Here is an 18,720-nt window from a genome sequence, read left to right as displayed (position 1 = left end):
TGGTGCCGCAGACCCGTCTGCAGTGCTATGTCCCACACATTCAAGCATTTCCCAGCACAGGGGCAGGGTTTTGACTCTGGGAGGTCCTAAGGTCAAAAAACCTGTGCGGAGAAAAAGAGGGGCTGCGCACATGGCCATAGTGAGCATCACCCAAAACTGAAGCATGGCTCACCGAAGCCATGCTCAGGCTGCTGGCTGGGCTCCAAGCTGCAGGAGCACTGTAGCTGCAGTTTTCCTGGCCCCGAGGACCCCAGGTAAGGCTGCTGAGGCTGCTAGTGTACTGCTGCTTCTTGTCCCTGGGGAACCAAACATCCGTGCTCATCTGGATGCAGGCCTTGAGTGTATTTAGATCCTGATTTTTCAAAGGTATACAGTTTTGCATTTCACATTCAAGTCAATTACAGCAAATACCTTTGAAAAATCAGGCAAATAGAGAAATAATATGGTTATAGGCATTTTAAGAATACCTAAGATAGATGGCATAAAAAGTACAAAATACTTAAAGGTTTTTTTAACGCTTCCTCCACAGTTTTGAAGCTTAAAGCCTATTTCCAGTCAGGAAATAAAATGTGCTATGGGATGAGCCTGTAATATGGTCTTATCACTTTTCGGTATTTGAAAGAGCAATTAAAACAACTGAATCATCTGCTTGAAGATATGGCTACGGAAAATATACTGTGACTAATTTTGCAAAAAGCATTCCTAAGGATTTTTATCACTTACACGTATAATAACTTGGTCCTCTAGTTGTCTGACACTACTAAAATTTAGCTAATACTTTCTGATGCAGGCCACTGTAAATCATAGCTGGATGTTTTATACCCATCAAAAATAATTACCAGTGAGGGGCACATAATTTCTACCCCTTTTTTTTTTTGCCAAATCCAATACATGAAGCTATCGGAGCTATGATGTGTTTTATAGACTAGGATGCCCCTGCTCACATTTTATAGGTTTGGCTGTGAAGCTATGGATAAGAATAATAATCCTCCTTTCAAAAATCTCCTTACTGAAAGCTAATACCTGTAAATACTTAACCTAAATCATGGTAACTTTAAAACAGCACAAATAGGATTTACACTGCCCTCCTCATAACAAATATAGATTTAAAACGTCCACTCTTGCTTCCCCCCCTTTTTTTCTTTTTTTTGCCAAAAAAAAAATGGCTATATATATTTTATGGTAGGTAGTAGGGCTGTGCAAAGCTTTGGTTGCTGATTTGATTCAGCAGAGATTCAGCCTGATTCAGCAGCCAAATCTCCAAATCCGAATTGAATCAGGAGACCCTTTAATCTCTGCAAATCGAATCAGAACCCTCTAAATCAATTTGGAAAGATTCAATGACTTGGACATAGACACAGTTTAAATATTTTTGCTACATATGTCAAGGTACCAGGCGACTCATGAATGCTGAGATGCTGGGGTAGCTGGAGCATCCCATAGCAGCCCCAGGGGGGGTGGCCCCCAGTGTGCTTGACAGCGGACCCAGAAGTGGACCAGAAGCACTTCCAGTCCACTTCCAGGTCCACTGGGGAGCACATGGGGGACCCCCAGCCCCCAGCTTGGTGACTGGTCTCTTCTGGATCTAGGGGGACACCTGGGGTTCCCCTGTGGCCAATCGCCAAGCTGGGGGGATGTGGGGGGGGGCAGGGGGCATTCCTTTTGCACTCAGTGGCAGACTTGGAAGTGGACCAGAAGTACTTCCTTTTAAATTTGGCTTGAAGTGTCATTCTTCAGTTTGAGTTTCCTTGCATTTGTCATTTTAAGTCTGAATCTTCTTTTCATTAACATTGAAAAAGGATTAAATCTATTCTTATGCAAGATCAAGCTAATAATCCACTGAATATGTCAAATATTAAACTGGTTCTACACTTGATTGTGGGTAACAGGCTCGCTGCCTCCCCACATCTCTACTATGACATTTATGCTGCCACACCTCTTTTGGCCTTACCTAGAAAGCCAGTGGAATGCCATGACTTAACTGTGATGTATTTGCCTTTGTAAGCCTGGCATTTCGTGCAGCAGCAAAGTAGTAGCTGGTTTTGAATTTGGTTGTGTAGTCAAGACCGTTTCATCTGATTCAGTCAATGAAGACGAACCAATATCTGTTGCTTTCAGCTACCTGCCAGTATATACATTTCCCCATTCCCATTCTCAGTACTCCTAGATGACACATTTGTAAAGTTCTGGTATAATATTTGTACAAATGAGCTCTTCTCTAAAATGCTGGTTTCACACAGGAGCAAGTGTGTTTTCTTAAGCATCTATATTCTTCAGACAGATCTTAGCCCCGTGCACTAGGCAAATGTAAAGCTCATACACTGCTTCAGAAGTACATTGGCTATTTGTCTATTGGCACAGGACTGCATTTCACCCATGGATGCAGAAGTTTGTACTCCCTCATTATCAATAATTGTATTTCAGTAAGAGCAATAAGCCTTGGGTTGGAAGTGTAGTTGAAAGAGGAGCAGAAGATGAGCTATTATTATCAGGTCAGATCTTTGGTTCCTTAATCACATTTTTCCTCACAAAGCTTTTATTCAGGCAAAATTGCCATTGATGTGAATAGGAGCTTTGCTTGGGCAAGTTGATGGAATTAACTTGTTTGTTCAACATGCCACTGCATTATTCTGCCTGTTTTACTTGTATGCTGTTATGCACAGGTGCAACTGCCCTATTGTCTGTCTTCTATTTATTACCTAAATATAAAAGGAAAGCTATGTGCTAATGGTGACATCTGTTATTATAATTTAAGACCCTGCCTTGCTATGAAAAAGCTCTTGAAAGGCAATGACATTTCCCACGATGTGACACTGCACAACTTTCTACAGGCACCAGCTCAATGAGGGAGCATTACTGAAAAGAAGTGACAAAGAATGGACATGGTTGGAGCTAAAATTATCCAAGTAGCATCTGTGAAGTATCCGATAAGGTGCACACATGGTTGTTATTGCAAGTAAATCTCCTGTAGTCTGGCAGCCCATCAGTGTGACAGGCCATGGAGGGGAAAAGCAGTAGTACATCATCTGAACAATGATACACTAATGATGTGTCTTGCGCATAGGCACCATTTTCCTGACACCACGATGATGAACTACCATGCAAAGGGCCATAGATAATGCAGGCCTGGCAGAGCCGATCCAAAGGAGAATGCTACATTACCAGCGTAGCGAGCTTGACACCTTCAACTCCTGCTTGGCAGGAGCTGTTTTGTTCAGAGGATGTGGATGGTTTGAGAAGGGCAATTTGTTAAGAATAATTTGAAAGCGAACCACATTCATTTTAATCATGAGGCTTTAAAACTGGATGGGGCAGGTAGGGAGCAGTTAGTTTGCACTGAGGAACATTGCTTGGCACTTGCCAGGTTACCCTGCCTGCTGGCAGAAGGAATGCTTAGAGAGGAGCAGGTAAGTAAGTGTCCAAGTGGGTGAAGGATCATCCCTGACCACAGTTCACCAAAACTGTGCCTATGCCTCTATTCACTCTTCACATATTCCTTCCTCTGAGCACTAGCACTTGTCATCGTTCAGACTAGATAGGTACCTCAAGATCGTTAATTCAAGAGCTAATTCTTATTTATGGTGTGCATAGTTTCCGCTTCCCATGGGATGTATGCCCTGAGGTACTCATTACTGGGACTTTTTGGATCTTCATCACAAGATCTTTTTAGGTGAAAAATGATAAAATAATAATAAAGCTCAGTGTTCTTGAAGCCAGGGAGGAGATAGAAGAAAACCCAGAGTGAAAAAGGGCACTGCCAGGTTTGAAGAAAGCATAATATCAGTTCTCTTTTAATTTTTTTCCTCACTGTTCTGGAAAGTCTTATGTCACCTTTGGCCAAGATTTTAAATACCTGTGCAGTGACAGTGATTTCGGTCTCTGTACAGGGATTCAGCAGCCCAGAGATGACATACAGCAATACTTAAAGATGTTCATGAACTTTGTTGGCATGCTACACTGGACTGAAATTTGCTCTGCCTTGGCCTCATACCAGGATATATATATTCACTGTTCTTGTAAAACACTTTCCTTCTAAATGGGTAATTGCACACACAATTTTCTGGTCATGCAAGTCCCTATCTGCCCAATTTATACAAATGCACAAGTGTTTTCTACTGTTATTCTGTTTGGAGAGATCTTTGAAAATCTGGCCTGATTTTTCTGCCAAACAAATCTTCTGATATTCACTTCCCTTTCTTACATCTTTAGTCCATTCCACTACAACAGAGATGAATGAGCAATATTTTTATTAAATTGCTTGAAGTATTTGTAGAACACCTACTTGCTGATGCTTTATTACTTTATATAAAGACCTTATGCAAAGGCACTGTAAGCCAGTGGTTATACTTAAAATACTGGGTCCCAGGAAAGCAGAACTCTGCTTCTAACTTGCTGGGTGACCTTGATCAAGTAACCTTGTTCACTTCAGGTTACCCATCTCTAAAAGTGGATGCCACTACAGGGCATGGCCATGAACAAGGCAAGGGGACCCCCGCAAAATAGGAGATGCATCCTGTGTTAAAGGCAGCTGAGAGAGAAATCAAGCAGACCTGTTTGTGAGACAGCTGATGTTAACTTTTTGTAATTTCAACTGTATTCTGTAAGCTGAAGATGGGAGTGAAAACATGGCAAAAGAAAAGTGTTATAATGGAAGAGATCTACGTGCATTTATTGGGTGCTGTAAACTCCTTAGAGAGCAGTTCTGCTGACTTTATGGCATTCCAGGGAAACTCTCTAAAGTAGTGTGAATGCTTTTCCTCATTCTGTAGAATAATTTTAACTTGGTAAGTAATGCTTACTCCTAGAAGTAGAGCAGTTGCTTCTGAAATTGCTTTTATCTATATTGAATTTTGTCTAATTTTTATTGGCTTCTGGAATAGTTTCTTCTTTTTATCTATTGCTATCATTCTGATGTACTGAGATTTTTGTATTTGTTTCTCATCATGCTGTGAAGGTGGTAAGTAAATTGCCAGTTTAGAAACAAATGCAGAATGATTATGAAAGAACATGTCCTCAGAAACGGTAGATTACCATAATGGTTATGTGCAAGTCATTCAGTACATAAGGTAGCTCCATAAAAACCATGAATCTACCACATGGATGCTGATTCTGGCCCTTTCTCTGATACATTTTGACTATAAGGTAAATAATCTATCGGTCCTTGTCCAGGGAAATTAGTCTATAGAGTGGGAGGACTGGCTTGTCCTTTCTAATCAGCCTGCCCCCCTTAAGTTGTTATCTGCATTGAAATAAAAGACAACATGCCACCCAGACTGTCCATTTTTAAAAGAGCCATAAACGTGCATTGACACCGTGCGTGTGGTATTAGATTTGCAGTAGGCAAATTGGACACAGTTTACACCCTGTCAAGCTAGCCTCAGTCCCAAAATCCATGCTTTACAAGACACACATTTAGGGTAAGTTCTTCTCTTGCTACCAAGCTGAGGACCACATAAGAAACTTGACCTGTGGATAGAGCAACAGCTTCTGATATATTCTGCCTTTGGAGCATGCTTAAGGTATACCTCTCTCCAAAAGGTACTCCATTAAAACTACCACCCCTCAATGCCCCTGCAAAAAATCTGGCCTTCACATACTACTACTGTTTCTAGGTTTGAGTGTGAATATGTATTCTGCATTTGAGCAAGTTTACTTTACTGTTATTACTCCACTCAGTTTCATATGGTTTGTATTTTGGTGCATTGTTTTTAGGCATTTATCTTTCTGAGAGAAAAAAATACAAGTTTGTCTCCTGTGTACAACTAAACATAATATCTAATTAAAAAGAAGGGGGCACGAGATGGGGGGTGTCTGCCTATCCCAAATATATCTCACAGTAGCAATAATGGAGTGTTTTGGGACCTGGAGATTTTTTTTATTAAAGCAAATACTGAATAATAGTAGCATAATTTAATATGCATGTTCAGATGAAAAATGGTTTTCATTTTGGTATGCACTATGTATTCCATATAACCGTGTTCTTTTAGAAACTTTCTCCCTGTTCTTTCTCACACTATATATATGTCTAAAGTCTTTTCCTTATGTCTTTCCTACCTAGCATCATCCTCTCCTTGTTCATTTTCTGTCCAAAGCAAAACCCTTCAGAGCAAATCTTTGTTGAATTCCTACTACTCAGGTACTAGTGCCAGATTTTTCTTTCTTTTTATTTTATTTTTCTGCTTCTGTACATTTCCCAGTATGACATGTGGACTGAGTCATTTGACTGTTGGTTACAGCTAACCTTGTTTTCATTTTTTTTGTAATTTCTTTTTCCTATTGATCTTCTGTTGATTTCCATTGATCCGTGTCATGTGGGTGAACGAAATTCCATCTCAAAGTATCATCAGACACTGTTCCATCGACCACGCTGCTAGGTAAGAAGACAGGTATGGTGTGTTATAGAGAGAAAGCATTTGTTGCATTTGAAAAATGACTCAAAGGAACATTGTCAAATGGGTTGGGTTCCACTGTTATATTTGCTTTCACATTCAAGAATCCTTTGGATTGCAAAGTCTTTGCTTTTAAATTTCTACATTATTACTGAGGAAATTAAAGAAGTCTTTCTAGTATATCCATAGAAACAAAAAAAAAAAATATGACTTCCCCCTTGAAGCTGCTGTTTACCAATGAGCCAACATCACTGATAATGTGAGTGCTTAGATAAAAAGTAGGCCAAAAGATCTTTCTGAATTTCAGATCCATTCAAAAAACCTCATTAAAAATCCTGAAAATAGATAGGATCCATCAGACAGGAAATTTCCCTATTTTTCTAATGAAAGGACATTAGCATTAACAATTTAAGAACTATGCGGAGTCCTGGACATGTCTTTCACAAATGAAATCCCTTCAGATTCTGTGCACCGTTAGATTCATGTAAGTAATCATTTCTATGCAGGTGACGTAAGCATGTTTTGTGCATGAAGAAAAGAAGTCTCTACCCCCTGACTTGTGGAAAAAATAAACATTTGGGCATGTCAAAACCACTGGGAGGGACAAAATAGTATAAGTGCAAAAAGGATCGTGATAGAATCAGAGACAGCTTCCAGAACGTGACTGTTTCGTGCTTGAGGACCCTGAGAGCTGTAGGACTACCAAGAAATCCCCCCCTTTTAAAAGCACTTGGATTCACTGGTGCTAGGCACTATACACTTTCTTTACATAAATGGAAGAAATACGGATGTTAATAGGAATTCAATACAAAATGAATGCTGAGTATGCAATAGAAATCAACAGAGATCTTTGAATAGAATTGCATTATTGAACCACAGAAAAAAAAAGGAAAATGGTAACTTTCTTTTCTGACAGAAGAGACTCTAAAGGCCAAAATTGTCCAGGTTGGATGCTAAATTATTTGCTTTTCAAGTTAATCTTTAGGCCTCTGGATAAAACTGGCCTAATTGTTAATGGTGCTGTGTGTGTGTCACAACTCCTGTTTTGTTTAATGGAAGTTTTCAGTTTTCTACCCTTCTGGAGAAAAAAAAAAAACAACACCTTTTCTATTCAGGTGTCTGACTATAGTTTTAAGCTTCAGGTCTCCACCTTTGAAACTTGTCTTTCAAGCTTTACAAAGAATATGCTGTCCCACCAAGCTAACAGAGACACAGAATGAACAGAAACTTTTAAGATGGCAAAAGAAATGATTCAGAAACGTAGTAGAGGTATACTCTTGAATATGAGCAATAACGGCTTACCAATTTAGGATCTCCTTTGAGGATGCTTGCACTAGCTGTATATCAAATATAAAAAAGGCAGTTCCCCAGCCATGAATGAAAAAGACAGCATACAAATGATCAGACTCTAACCAGTGGTAATCATCAGACCTGTCATTTTGGATTATTTGCAGGAAATTTTCCTTTCCAGACACAGTCATCTACTGCAGCTACTTTAAACATTACCCTGAGTGGCTAGTAGCCTGGTAGTTAGTCCTAGAAGAAATTACAAACAAGCACATGAGCCTATTGCTTTTGCCAATGAATAGCAAGGAAACAGAGATAGGCATAAAGGGACTTTTAAAATGCAGAACATTTATCCTGAAATCCATCAAAAGGCTGACCCTCTCAAGAGAGGTTTCATTCTTAAAGGAAAATGAGATGGATATTAGGCCTGTGCAAAGCGGCTAGTATTCACTTCAGATTTGAATTCGGCTGATTCGGGGGACAGTGATTCAAATCACTTTCCTGAATCGATTCAGCTGAATCTGATTCAGAGATTCGGCCACCACCAAATCAGCCAAACTGCTGAATCAAACAGGCCCCATCCCCCGCCCACTCTCCCAACCCCGTCAATGGCTGCCCTGCCCACCCCAGCCTCCTGGCACTTAAAAAAGCCCCACACTGACCAGCTCCTGCCAGGTGGCAACCCCTGCAGCCCTCCACTGCCCCACATTGCATAGGGAGGCTCTTCCATGAGCTCTCAGAGGCCTGGATGGCCTCTACAGCATCTGGTGAGTGAGCGTTGAGGGGACAGGGCCTGGCAGGGGTCCCTCCATGATCCAGCTCCCCGCGGCGGCGAGCGGGGACGGCCCGAATCTCTGAATCTTCTCCAAATCTTTTCTGAATATATTTGGAGGCTTTGAATTAATTCAGGCCTTTTAATTGGTCTCACGATTCAATTCAGATTTGGAGATTTGGCCACTGAATCTCCTCCACATCAAATCAGCAACCAAAGCTTCACACAGCCCTAACCGTCAGATGTATCCATTTCCTGGTACGGTTGTATCTCTTGGTTTCCCAAAGAGGAATTTTTGTTGAAGAGCTAAATAGTACTCTGTCTGTTAGGTGTTTGATTGTGTCCCAGGAAAAAAGTAATAATGCCCAGACGAACACACTATAATCTTAGTTTTAAGACTTTATCAGGCTAGAATGGGATCACATTTATGTGCCTAAGGCCACTTAGGTGCTTAATAAGTATACTTGGACCTGACCCTAAATGTGAATTCCAGTTATCACTGTACTGGTTTCATAAGTAGGCTCTACTCCTTCAGCATGCTTGGAGGTACTGGTCAACCTCAGCTCCACACCTAGTGTGTATGAAAACCAAGGTTCCTGCTTGCTGGAGCTATTTTCATACCTCTGTTGCAAGCAGTGAAGATAGTTGTGTTTACTCTTGTTAATTTGAGGCTAAGGGATATATTCCATATGACTCAATCCAGGTCTCAATTTCTTTTTTTTTTTTTTTTAAATCCAAATGTTGAAGGAGGGGATGTGGGGTGAGGGGGATGGGGCTGAAAAGGAAATTAACTAATCTTTCACTAGTTCATTCAACTTTTAACTACTTCTAACAACGCAACCACCCCAGCCCATTTATAACTGTGAAACAGTGCAGGGAAAGCACTAAGGCATATTGTCAGTCCCAGCTGACATTAAGAGCTACAGGTGCTTGGTCCTTCTAAAAAGAAGCTCTCAGCAATTTTCAGGAGACTGTCTACTGAGTTTTGGACAAAAGTCAAACTCAAAATTGAGGAGCTGCTGGCTTCCTCGTGCTGGTCTCTAGAAACTGGGCAATGCTGCAGCTGGAAAAGAAGGTTGATTTCTTAAGTGTTATGAAAACTGGTTTGTACTTAAAAAAAAAAAAAAAAAAAAAGAGAGAGAGAGAAAAGAACATCATTCATCTCTCCACTAACATCTATCACCCAGCTCTACCTTCAGCTCCACAGTATTTGTTCCCATCTGTTACACCTGCTAATAAATGTGCAGTATTTGTAACACTAGATGACTCGCCTAGCTTGCCTGTGACATGATTTGTTGAATAGAAAGACACAGGGGATGATGATTTTTTTGCCCTCCATCCCACCCTTTGTTTGATTAATATTTTCTTATAATTCATTTGTTCAGATGTTTAACTTTCCAAAACAATGTGAAACAGCCCTGAGATTGGGCATTGTGCTGTGAGTGCTTTTGCTTTTACTAATGAATACTTACTAAAATCACAAAAAGGCAAAAGATGTCTTTGTCTTTCCTTTTCCATTGTAGCTAGAAAATTCCACTGTTAGGGGATGGTACAGACTATGCTGTATCAGGAGTTGATTTTGCAGGTACTGAGCATTGTGAGCATGTCCCAGAGCTCCTCAACAAATGGGGAAAGGATAGGATTTCACAGGCTGCAGTACGTTCTTCCCTTTGCACCTAGTTATTCCTCTTGTGAGTGCAATAAAGGCACTGGTCCTGGTTCTTATTTGCTCTTTTGTCTGCCTTATGGCACTGCTAGAAGGAGGCAGTTTCTGCCCTCAGGAGATCACAGGAGCAGTAACTGCTTTGTCCCTGACGAGAAGAAATCAGCAGGAAAAGGCTCCTTCTGTTTTTCTTCCCTCTGTACACCCATGTACTTAAGTGAAGAAATTTGCCCTGGATTTGTGCCAGTAGCTTGTTGCACATACATAGTAAAACTGCCCCACATTTAACTATATCTGAGCAGCTAAGAAGGTGATGTTGCTGAACTTATTACATTAGTGAGTAGCAGCATTAGGAAAGGTTTTATAATTTTTAAAGAGAAGAGATTTAAAAATCAGTGGCTTGATCTGCAGTCTCAGAGCAATGTTATCTGCAGTCTCAGTCCATGCCAGCCTCAGCTCAGCTGTGGCTGATGCTTCTGTGGCAGATCAATTTACTAAAGATCACCTGCATAGAATAAAAAAAGAGAGAGAATTGTGGTGTTAGGATGCAGAGTTGTTTGCTGAGATTCTCGAATGATGTTCCTGGAAGACTGGCTGCCTTGCTAGATGTGTTCAGGTAGTGTGGAAGACTTTCCCCTCCGGTGTTCAGTGGCTGAGGCATAGCAGCAGTGTTTTGTACTAGGAGCAAAAATTGAAATATGAGACAACTGTGGTAGGGGGTGGGGACCTGGGTGTGTACACAGTTTTTAGGTCCAACACAGTTTATCACTTTATTGGATGCAACCATTTGACACCCCTGAAAAATAAGTTTGACCAGCCTCATTTTCACAGCTGGAACTCTGAGGCATATATAAATCAGGGGCAGAGTTTTGGTTAGGACCCCAAAATCCCAAGTCCTAGTCTCTGAGGCAGTATATCTTCTCTCCCACAATTCCATTAGTAGGGAGAATGGCAGAGGAAGCATACAAAAAGCTTCTAATAAAACTAGAATACCCAGTTTGAAGTACTTGCCAAAGAGTGGCAGTGGTGCTTTCAGTTCAAGGGGAAATTAGTTTCTTCAGCCATGTTTTTGGCCATTGCTAAGGGAGCCTAATTGGTACATGAAACAGTGCTTCACTTCCTTTCAGTCACAAGAAAGATGAATGAAAGATAACATCCCCTGCCTGCATCTAATGTGGCTAGAAAATCAAAACATGAGTGGGCTGTTTGCTAGCCAAAATGCCTAGTTTAGATAAATCAATATCATCAGACAAGCGACCATTTTTACCCACGTTTTTCGTAACAGTGGTTTGATTGTATCATGTCACTTTGAAGTTAGTATTTGTCATATAATAGACCCAGATTCATATATATATATATATATATATATATATATATAAAAGTTAATTTTACCAAGTGCCACCATATCCCTAGTGTAATGCAAAAAGATATTAGCCATGCTGCAGCCATCCTTAGGAGATGTCAAGTAATTGACAACCCTTACTCTAGTAGAGAGAGATTGGATATGTGTGTAATTAAATCCATCACAAACACCACTCAAAATATAATTTAGTTTTGTGCAAAGGATGTCTTATCATGTTACACACTTGCCAAGACTAAGAATAAAAATATAAACAGAAATGATCGGCCTATCATTTTGGAAGCAGAAGGAGCTTGTGGATATTAGAGGAAGAGTTTCTAAACAAACTTCTCCATGTATTCAGGATACACATCAGTGCAGTAACGCTTAAGTTATATGAAGCATAACTTAGTTCCCTGTTCTGCAGACACAAGCAGAATATATGTTCTTTTCTCTCTATTTGTTCTTGCAGCATAGGAAAATTAAGTTTGAACTAAGATAACATTAAAAAAATAGGAATTTAATGTTTTGGTCGTAACAGGTGCTCTGGGTGGCTAATGTCCCATACCTGTAGCCCTACTAGACCATTATGCAGAACCGTGTCCATGCTGTTGTACCTAGTGGTATAGGGGATCTAATTTTTCAGGTGCTTACTGACTTGTACCTGAAATATACCAGAGTGTTTCAGATATCATGAGAAGAATGATTTATGTATTGTATTTAGTTGGCGGTATAGCAGCAGAATTATGCTGCAGCAGTAGGTGTTTAGTGGCAGTCAGGCAATAATGGCTTGCTTTCGGGACTGCCCTTCAGATGCTGTGCAGTGATACCACACTTCAATCCGTTAGTTCAGTGTCTTTCACCTCATCATATCCTGCTGTAGACTTTGGGTTTAACTAGAGAGAGGTGGAGTGCATTGATGGTTCTGTTCCCACAGGCAAAGTAAATGTGTTGTTTCCCACAGAAAAGAGAACTACGTGGCTAAGCTTTTCACATTTGGCTACCTGTATCTAGACACCTGAGTCCTGAAGCATCCTTAAAAAAGTCAGGCTGCTTCCCTGGATACCAGTGCATGGAGGATTTATTTTTCCTGTTACAGAAATCCAGAGATTTCATGTGCCACACAGCTTGGGTTAAAAACACCAGTTCCCAGAAACAGCTACCTGCTTGAAACCAGTGTTAGCAGTGAGCATCTTGGTGTGGAAGTCAAAGTGCTTGCATCTAAAGAGTTAAACTGACAAAACAGTTCAACACTGCAGCACTGATATTAGGGGGAAAATCATATCTCAGACAACAGGTTTCTCAGCAGCATAAAAAAATATCTGTTTTAGTTACAATTGCACCAGAGGAATATATTGAAGAACTGGAAGTGATTCAGAAAAGAGTTAAAAGAACAGTTTGAGTTCTGGGAAACTTGCCTTAGTTAGACTGAAAAAGCTTAATGTATTTAATTTATCAAAGAGAAAATTAGGAAGTGATTTGATCAGTACCTACATGGGGAAAAGATTTCAGATATTAGAAGGCTCTTTAATCTGGCAGAGAAGAAGGTATAATAAGATCCAGTAGTTGGAAGCTGAAGTTAAACTGATTCAAATGGCAAACAAGAAACATGCTTTGACAATGAGGGTAATTAACCATTGGCACAGCTTACTGTGGAATGTGACAGTTCCTCCATCACTGGAAATGTTTCCGTCTAGATGGGATGTATTTCTAAAATACATTGTCTAGTTCTGTTGGAAATGAAGCAAGAATTACTGGATAAAATTCTGTATCCTGTGGTGTTACCATGAAAAAGATCCCTTCTTACCTAAAAATCTGTGCAGACTAGATATTGTTCTAAAACAGGTGCATTCTGTTTGTTTACTTGCTTCTAACTCTTGGGTCCTGGGGAATCCATTCAGAGATGTTCCAAATAATTGTCTTTTCACTTAATTCATCTTCTTGATATTGGAATGCCACGTAAGGTACAAGCCAGTGAATGATATTAGATTCTGAGCTTGTGAGGTGCTACTTCAACTCCTTGTGACATAGGGGGGAGTTTCAGACAGTCAGTTTTACAGGGCCAGCCACCAGCAAAATGTGAAGGGTCAGGGTAGGGAGTAGTGAGAAATTGCTGTCCCCTGTTGAGTGTAACGATTAAAGGAGAAGTGGGACTTTGCAGGACTGTAGCAATAACAGTGCCACAAGGAATGAAATGTGTTCTATTTTCTGCAACCTGCAGGAAAAGCAAAGCCCATCTAGGATGCCCTCAAAACACTCTTTTGGTTGATTGTCCTAGTGAGAGATGAGTTTGCTGCTACCTATCCCTCCTCCTTTCTAGTGTTTTCTGAATTGTTCATAAAATTGCTGTAAACAGCACATTTCTAGAGATGGTATAGTGCCTTGCTTGAGGGCCTCGTTAACCATGCTTAGGCTCAGATTCAAAGACAGGGTACAATATATTTTTTGCATTGGGCATTATTAGCAGAACATATGGGCACTAGGCTCACCTCGTACGCAGCAATTTGTCTGCATAAGGTACTTTCCCCCCCACTTTGGTGCAGATAATGGTGCAGATTAAATGCCTGTGGATGAAGCAGTGGGCCATTTTGTGTTGGCACAAATCTGATTCAGGTTCTTCTCCCTGTAGCGCAGAGTCTACTCAGTCATGTCTGTCCTTCATAGTTAAGTCTCACAGGTCATAAGTGCAGAACATGCATCATTGACACTAGATTTAGCGCATGCACCTCAGGTGGAACAAATGTCTGAAATCTGTAATGTAGTTGTCTACACCAGAGAAACCACTCCCACAGGTGGCAGCCCTCACTGCCCTTATTGCCAGCCTCACTAACGAGGGCAAATTGAGTAGCCAATGAGACTGAACAGCCTTGGTTCCTAATTGCATCCTTCACATTCAAGACTGCGATACACTGGTGGCGGAATTGACTTAAAAAGGGCAGAAAATTCCTGTGGCTTACACCTCTCCGTGTGAAACTGTGAGAGAGGAGGGTTGAACAGCCTATAAATTTGGGCTTTGGTAAAGAGGGAAATTAGTAATTACCTCTGTAGGGGCTGAATGATTTGAGTTACATTTTACAAGTAACCTGTGGTCTGAGTATGCCCTTGTTGTATTAGCAATAGAAACTGCACATTAGTTTTAAGACTCCCACTCGAATAGGGATATTGTAATGTTTTTTAATTGGGGCTGATAAAAACGTAGCATTGCTTGTAGGTTCCTTAGAGAAGCCAGTTGTGAAATTGGGTTTGTATTAAACCTAATGATGGAAAATTAAGCATAGTACGTCTGTCGGAAATGGTCCGCAATAAAGACCGTCTCCTCTCCATTACAGGAGGTTAATAGGGAATAGGTGAGGAAAGATGCATTGGAAAAGTGAATCCAACTAGGAGAATTAATAAGCCTTGAAATTCCCTCTGTTCAGAGTTTTCACATTGTCATTAGTAGCAGCATTACGATTATTATACAAGTGCTTAGAATGTTACTCTTCCTTAAATTCCAAATTTATTAACTATTTTATGGGAGGGTGGTTCTGCTAAAACCAATCTTGTGCTTATTTTCCTATGCCCCATGAATGCTGCTGTTTTCATGCTAGTCTGGATTCTGAAAAATATCTTTAATTTCAGTAGGCAGGTTTTCAGAGCAGCCGATATCCAGTAACTCCAATAAATCTTGGAAGAAGTGGCAGGTACTCACCATCTCTGATAATCAGAGCTTAAGCTCTTTCTTATGTCACCAGAGCTTAATACAGGCCTGCCTTATTGATGATAAAGTGTCCCCTGCCACCATTTCTTTATCTTTCTAATATTCCTATGACTTCTGAGAAAAGCAAATTCTCACGAATGCCTGTCCTGATACTTCTCCTCTAATCTATCATTAAGGCTTCTAAGAGATGGTTTCCCATGTGGAAACATGTTCTAAGGCCCTGCTCCATCTGTTCTTATCTAACTTTCCAACCTCAGGGATGGCATAGGTCCTAAATGCTTGTGGCCAAACTCCAGAGTGTTTTCTGCAGGAGCAGAATTAGTCACTCTCATGCCCTTGCCAAATTTCAGCATTGGCAGCTGAAACTTCCCCTGAGGTTTCAGCTGGATTTTTTTTTCTTCTTTCTCCTTTCTAAAAAGCTTTAATAATGTGCTGATGTAGAATCGTTTCTAGTGTCTGTCCCTTTCCAGTTTTAGGCAAGTGAATTCTCTGTATCCAATCTACATACATTTTGAGATTTGCTGATCGAAATAAGCTATATATTGTATTTATTAATCTCATGGGAATGGGTAGGAATGATAGTAATAACTCATGCAAAATACTAGGACCCTTATCTGTAAACCTACCCTGAAATTCATAGGTTTGTGGACCTGGGCCCGTTGCTTGCATTCAGTCAACTCAGCTGGATAAGAAACAAAAACTGGAAACTAGGTGCTGCATCTGATTTGAGCTTCTCTGGTTAAATATAAAAAGGCTGGTAGGCAATTGTCATCTGATGGAAGTATTCTGTTTCCTTATCAACTAGGAGTATTTTCTCATAGAGTTAGAGTTTTGCCTGGGATATGCAGTTCTGCAGTTTTTATCTGTCTTGTGATGGAGATTTTCTAATTCTTCTTTTTGAAAAACATTTTTCTGAGAAATTTACATTTCTGAAATTAAGCGTCTGTGAGCAAGCTAGTAAGGATGTGTGAAGCGGGCCCTATTCAATTCGGATTCAGATTCAGCCCAAATCAGGGACAGTGATTCGATTTAGTTGATTCAGATCACTGTCCCTGATTCAATTCGGCTGAATACAAATCTGAAGATTCGATGCTGATTCGGAGAATCAGTGATTCGGACATAGGAAGAAACATCTAAGGATGTGTCTACATACCTTGAGGTAGCAGGCATGGCTTGTGAACGCTGCAATGCTGGGGTGGATGGAGTGTCCCACAGGAGTGCAGGGGGGTGCGCCACGTGCTCAGCAGTGAACCTGGAAGTGAACCAGAAGTACTTCCACTTCACTTCTGAGTCTGCCAAGGAATGCTCTGCCCCTCCCCTCCGCTTCCCCAGCTCAGCGATCGGCTGTGGAGGGACCCTGGGTGCCCCCGCCAGACCCAGGAGGCACCAGTCACCAAGCTGGAGGGGCATGGGGAAGCCCCTAGTACACTCCCCAGTGGACCTGAAAATGGACTGCAAGAGCTTCTGGTGCACTTCTGGGTCTGCTGCCAAATGCACTGGTTGGCCCCCCATGCTTCTGTAGGATGCTCCATGCTCCCCAGTATCTCAGCACTCACAAGCCCTTGCTACATAGAGGTATGTAGAAAACACATTTAAAGCTGTCTCTATCTCTGAATCTTTCTGAATCTCTCTGGGCTCTCAAATTATACAACCAAATAAATCACTGAACCCTTAAAAAAATCTTGTGTATTTGTATGCGCAAAACAGTTTTGTGCTAGGTTATTTTATAAGTAAAGATAAATGATTTGGGGTGGAGTCACTTTGTATACTTCACAACAGTATTATACATTATTTCATGCTATATGATATGCATTTGTCTTTTGTGTTATTTTTACACTAAAAATATTTGTGTGTGTTTTTAGTTTTTCTGGGTTGACTTTGGGCATGTGGGTTTTTTGCTACTTATTTCTGTGCTTTATTTCACCCGCACCAACGTATAGAGGAGAAAATAAACAATCAAATGGAACAGGAATGAGACTGGAAATAACAGATAGGTGAAAGCTTGTTTTGCCTCCCTGTCTTTAAAACAGACAGTAGCCATGGGGAGATGACCCAGCCGACTCTGACTATCCAGACCCATCCATACCGAAGCTGTGAGCCAGTGGAAATGTCCTACCCCAGGGGGCAGTTCCAGCCAGCTATCCGAGTGGCCGACTTGCTACAGCACATCACCCAGATGAAACGAGGACAGGGCTATGGATTTAAAGAGGAGTATGAGGTGAGAGGAACATTTGCTCACATGAATAAATAGAGAAGTGGCAGTGACAAATCTCAAGAAAGGATACAAGCTTGGGAGGAAAGAATAATTACTTCTAACAGGATCTTTTTCTTAATTCAGTCAACTGTAATCCTTTTCTTCCTTTTGTATTTGAAACTAAGATTATAACCCTAAATCCTTGCCTTGTGTTATGTCTCAAGTCCACTTCTTCTATAGTGACAACCATTTTACTGTCTACTTCCTGGAATTATAACACTGATGAAAGAGATGGAGAATACATACAATTCTGTTAGGTCCTCTCCTTTGCAAATGTGGCATATAATTGATAGCCCTGGTGATACCTCTTATTGTCCCCTTGCCATAGAGAGGGATAGTAGTGATTTTAACATGAATTGAACTCGATGGAAAAATTGGAGCTCTCTGGTTTCATTCTCACTTGTGTGACGAAACTAAAATGCAAGCCATGCTTTGATAAGCAAAGCAAGCCTTTTTGCTTCTGCTTTCTTCCCAGTTGCCGCTACAAGTTCATTGTGGCCACTGATCAACTTAAAGAGCAACTTAACAAGGTCTATGCAGAACATAAACACAAAGCCCTGGATACCCCTGGTGGCTTTAATAATTTTTGAACCTCCACTTCAGAATATCTGAAAGCCAATCTTCTGTTCCAACTGGCTGTGAAGTGAGAGACATAAAATGATTGTTAAAAAGGGCAACAAATCCAAGATGTGGTAAGAATCAGGAACTTGATATAAACAAGTGGAATGGAAGAAATGAGGAAGAAGTTTGAAAGACGACTGTACCAAGATGTGGGAAGGAGCAAGAGAAGTAAATAGGATAAAGAGTCTATGAAATTCTGCTCTGGCAAGCAATACCTGTAATGAATGAAATAAGCTTGGGGGGAGGCCAAAAGGTAAAATGTTATAGTTCCATTAAAAGAACTTTAAAATAGCATAACAGCTGGGAGAAATACGTTACTTAATGAAAACAACTCATTTTTTCCCAGTACTGTAATTAAACTTCCATGGGGGTGTTTATCACTTGTGCTAGTTTGCCATTATAGAATGGTAAATGCCTTTCCTAGTCATTCTGGTCATAGAATACTGTGTTTGATCAGATGGCATAAAGGACTCAGTGGGACAAATATTTTCTGTTACTGAACACGACAGAGATGAGTCCACTCACTCATATCCCCACAAGTCCGTGCTCCAGTGGAACTAGTAAAGCATGGATTTTGTTTAATATTGAAACAACTGGTCTGTTGTCTTATTGCAGTGGTTCTCAACATTGTTATACTCAAAAGAAAAATGCCAGCCCTTAGCTGTTACTCATGTTTTGGCTATCAAGAAATAATA

At 40.6% G+C, this 18,720-nt stretch overlaps 1 protein-coding gene across 2 annotated transcripts in view; it reads left to right on the top strand.

Annotated features, from left to right (window-relative positions):
* PTPRT (protein tyrosine phosphatase receptor type T) overlaps window positions 1–18,720 on the top strand; it is an 846,898-nt gene that overhangs the window by 769,810 nt on the left and 58,368 nt on the right. Inside the window, exons 17-19 of one of the 2 annotated variants that reach the window (XM_090064241.1) lie at window positions 6,059–6,136; window positions 6,339–6,374; window positions 17,181–17,368. In XM_090064241.1, coding sequence (XP_089920367.1) covers window positions 6,059–6,136; window positions 6,339–6,374; window positions 17,181–17,368 — 302 coding nt within the window. The remainder of the gene's footprint in view (window positions 1–6,058; window positions 6,137–6,338; window positions 6,375–17,180; window positions 17,369–18,720) is intronic. The other variant, XM_090064242.1, reaches the window with a different exon arrangement.

Source organism: Crocodylus siamensis, chromosome 10, assembly GCF_052110815.1.
Source record: "Crocodylus siamensis isolate JL-2025a chromosome 10, ASM5211081v1, whole genome shotgun sequence".
Lineage (NCBI taxonomy): Eukaryota > Metazoa > Chordata > Crocodylia > Crocodylidae > Crocodylus > Crocodylus siamensis.
The sequence above is the reverse complement of the archived record's forward strand: the minus strand, read 5'-3'. Positions and strand labels throughout refer to the sequence as shown.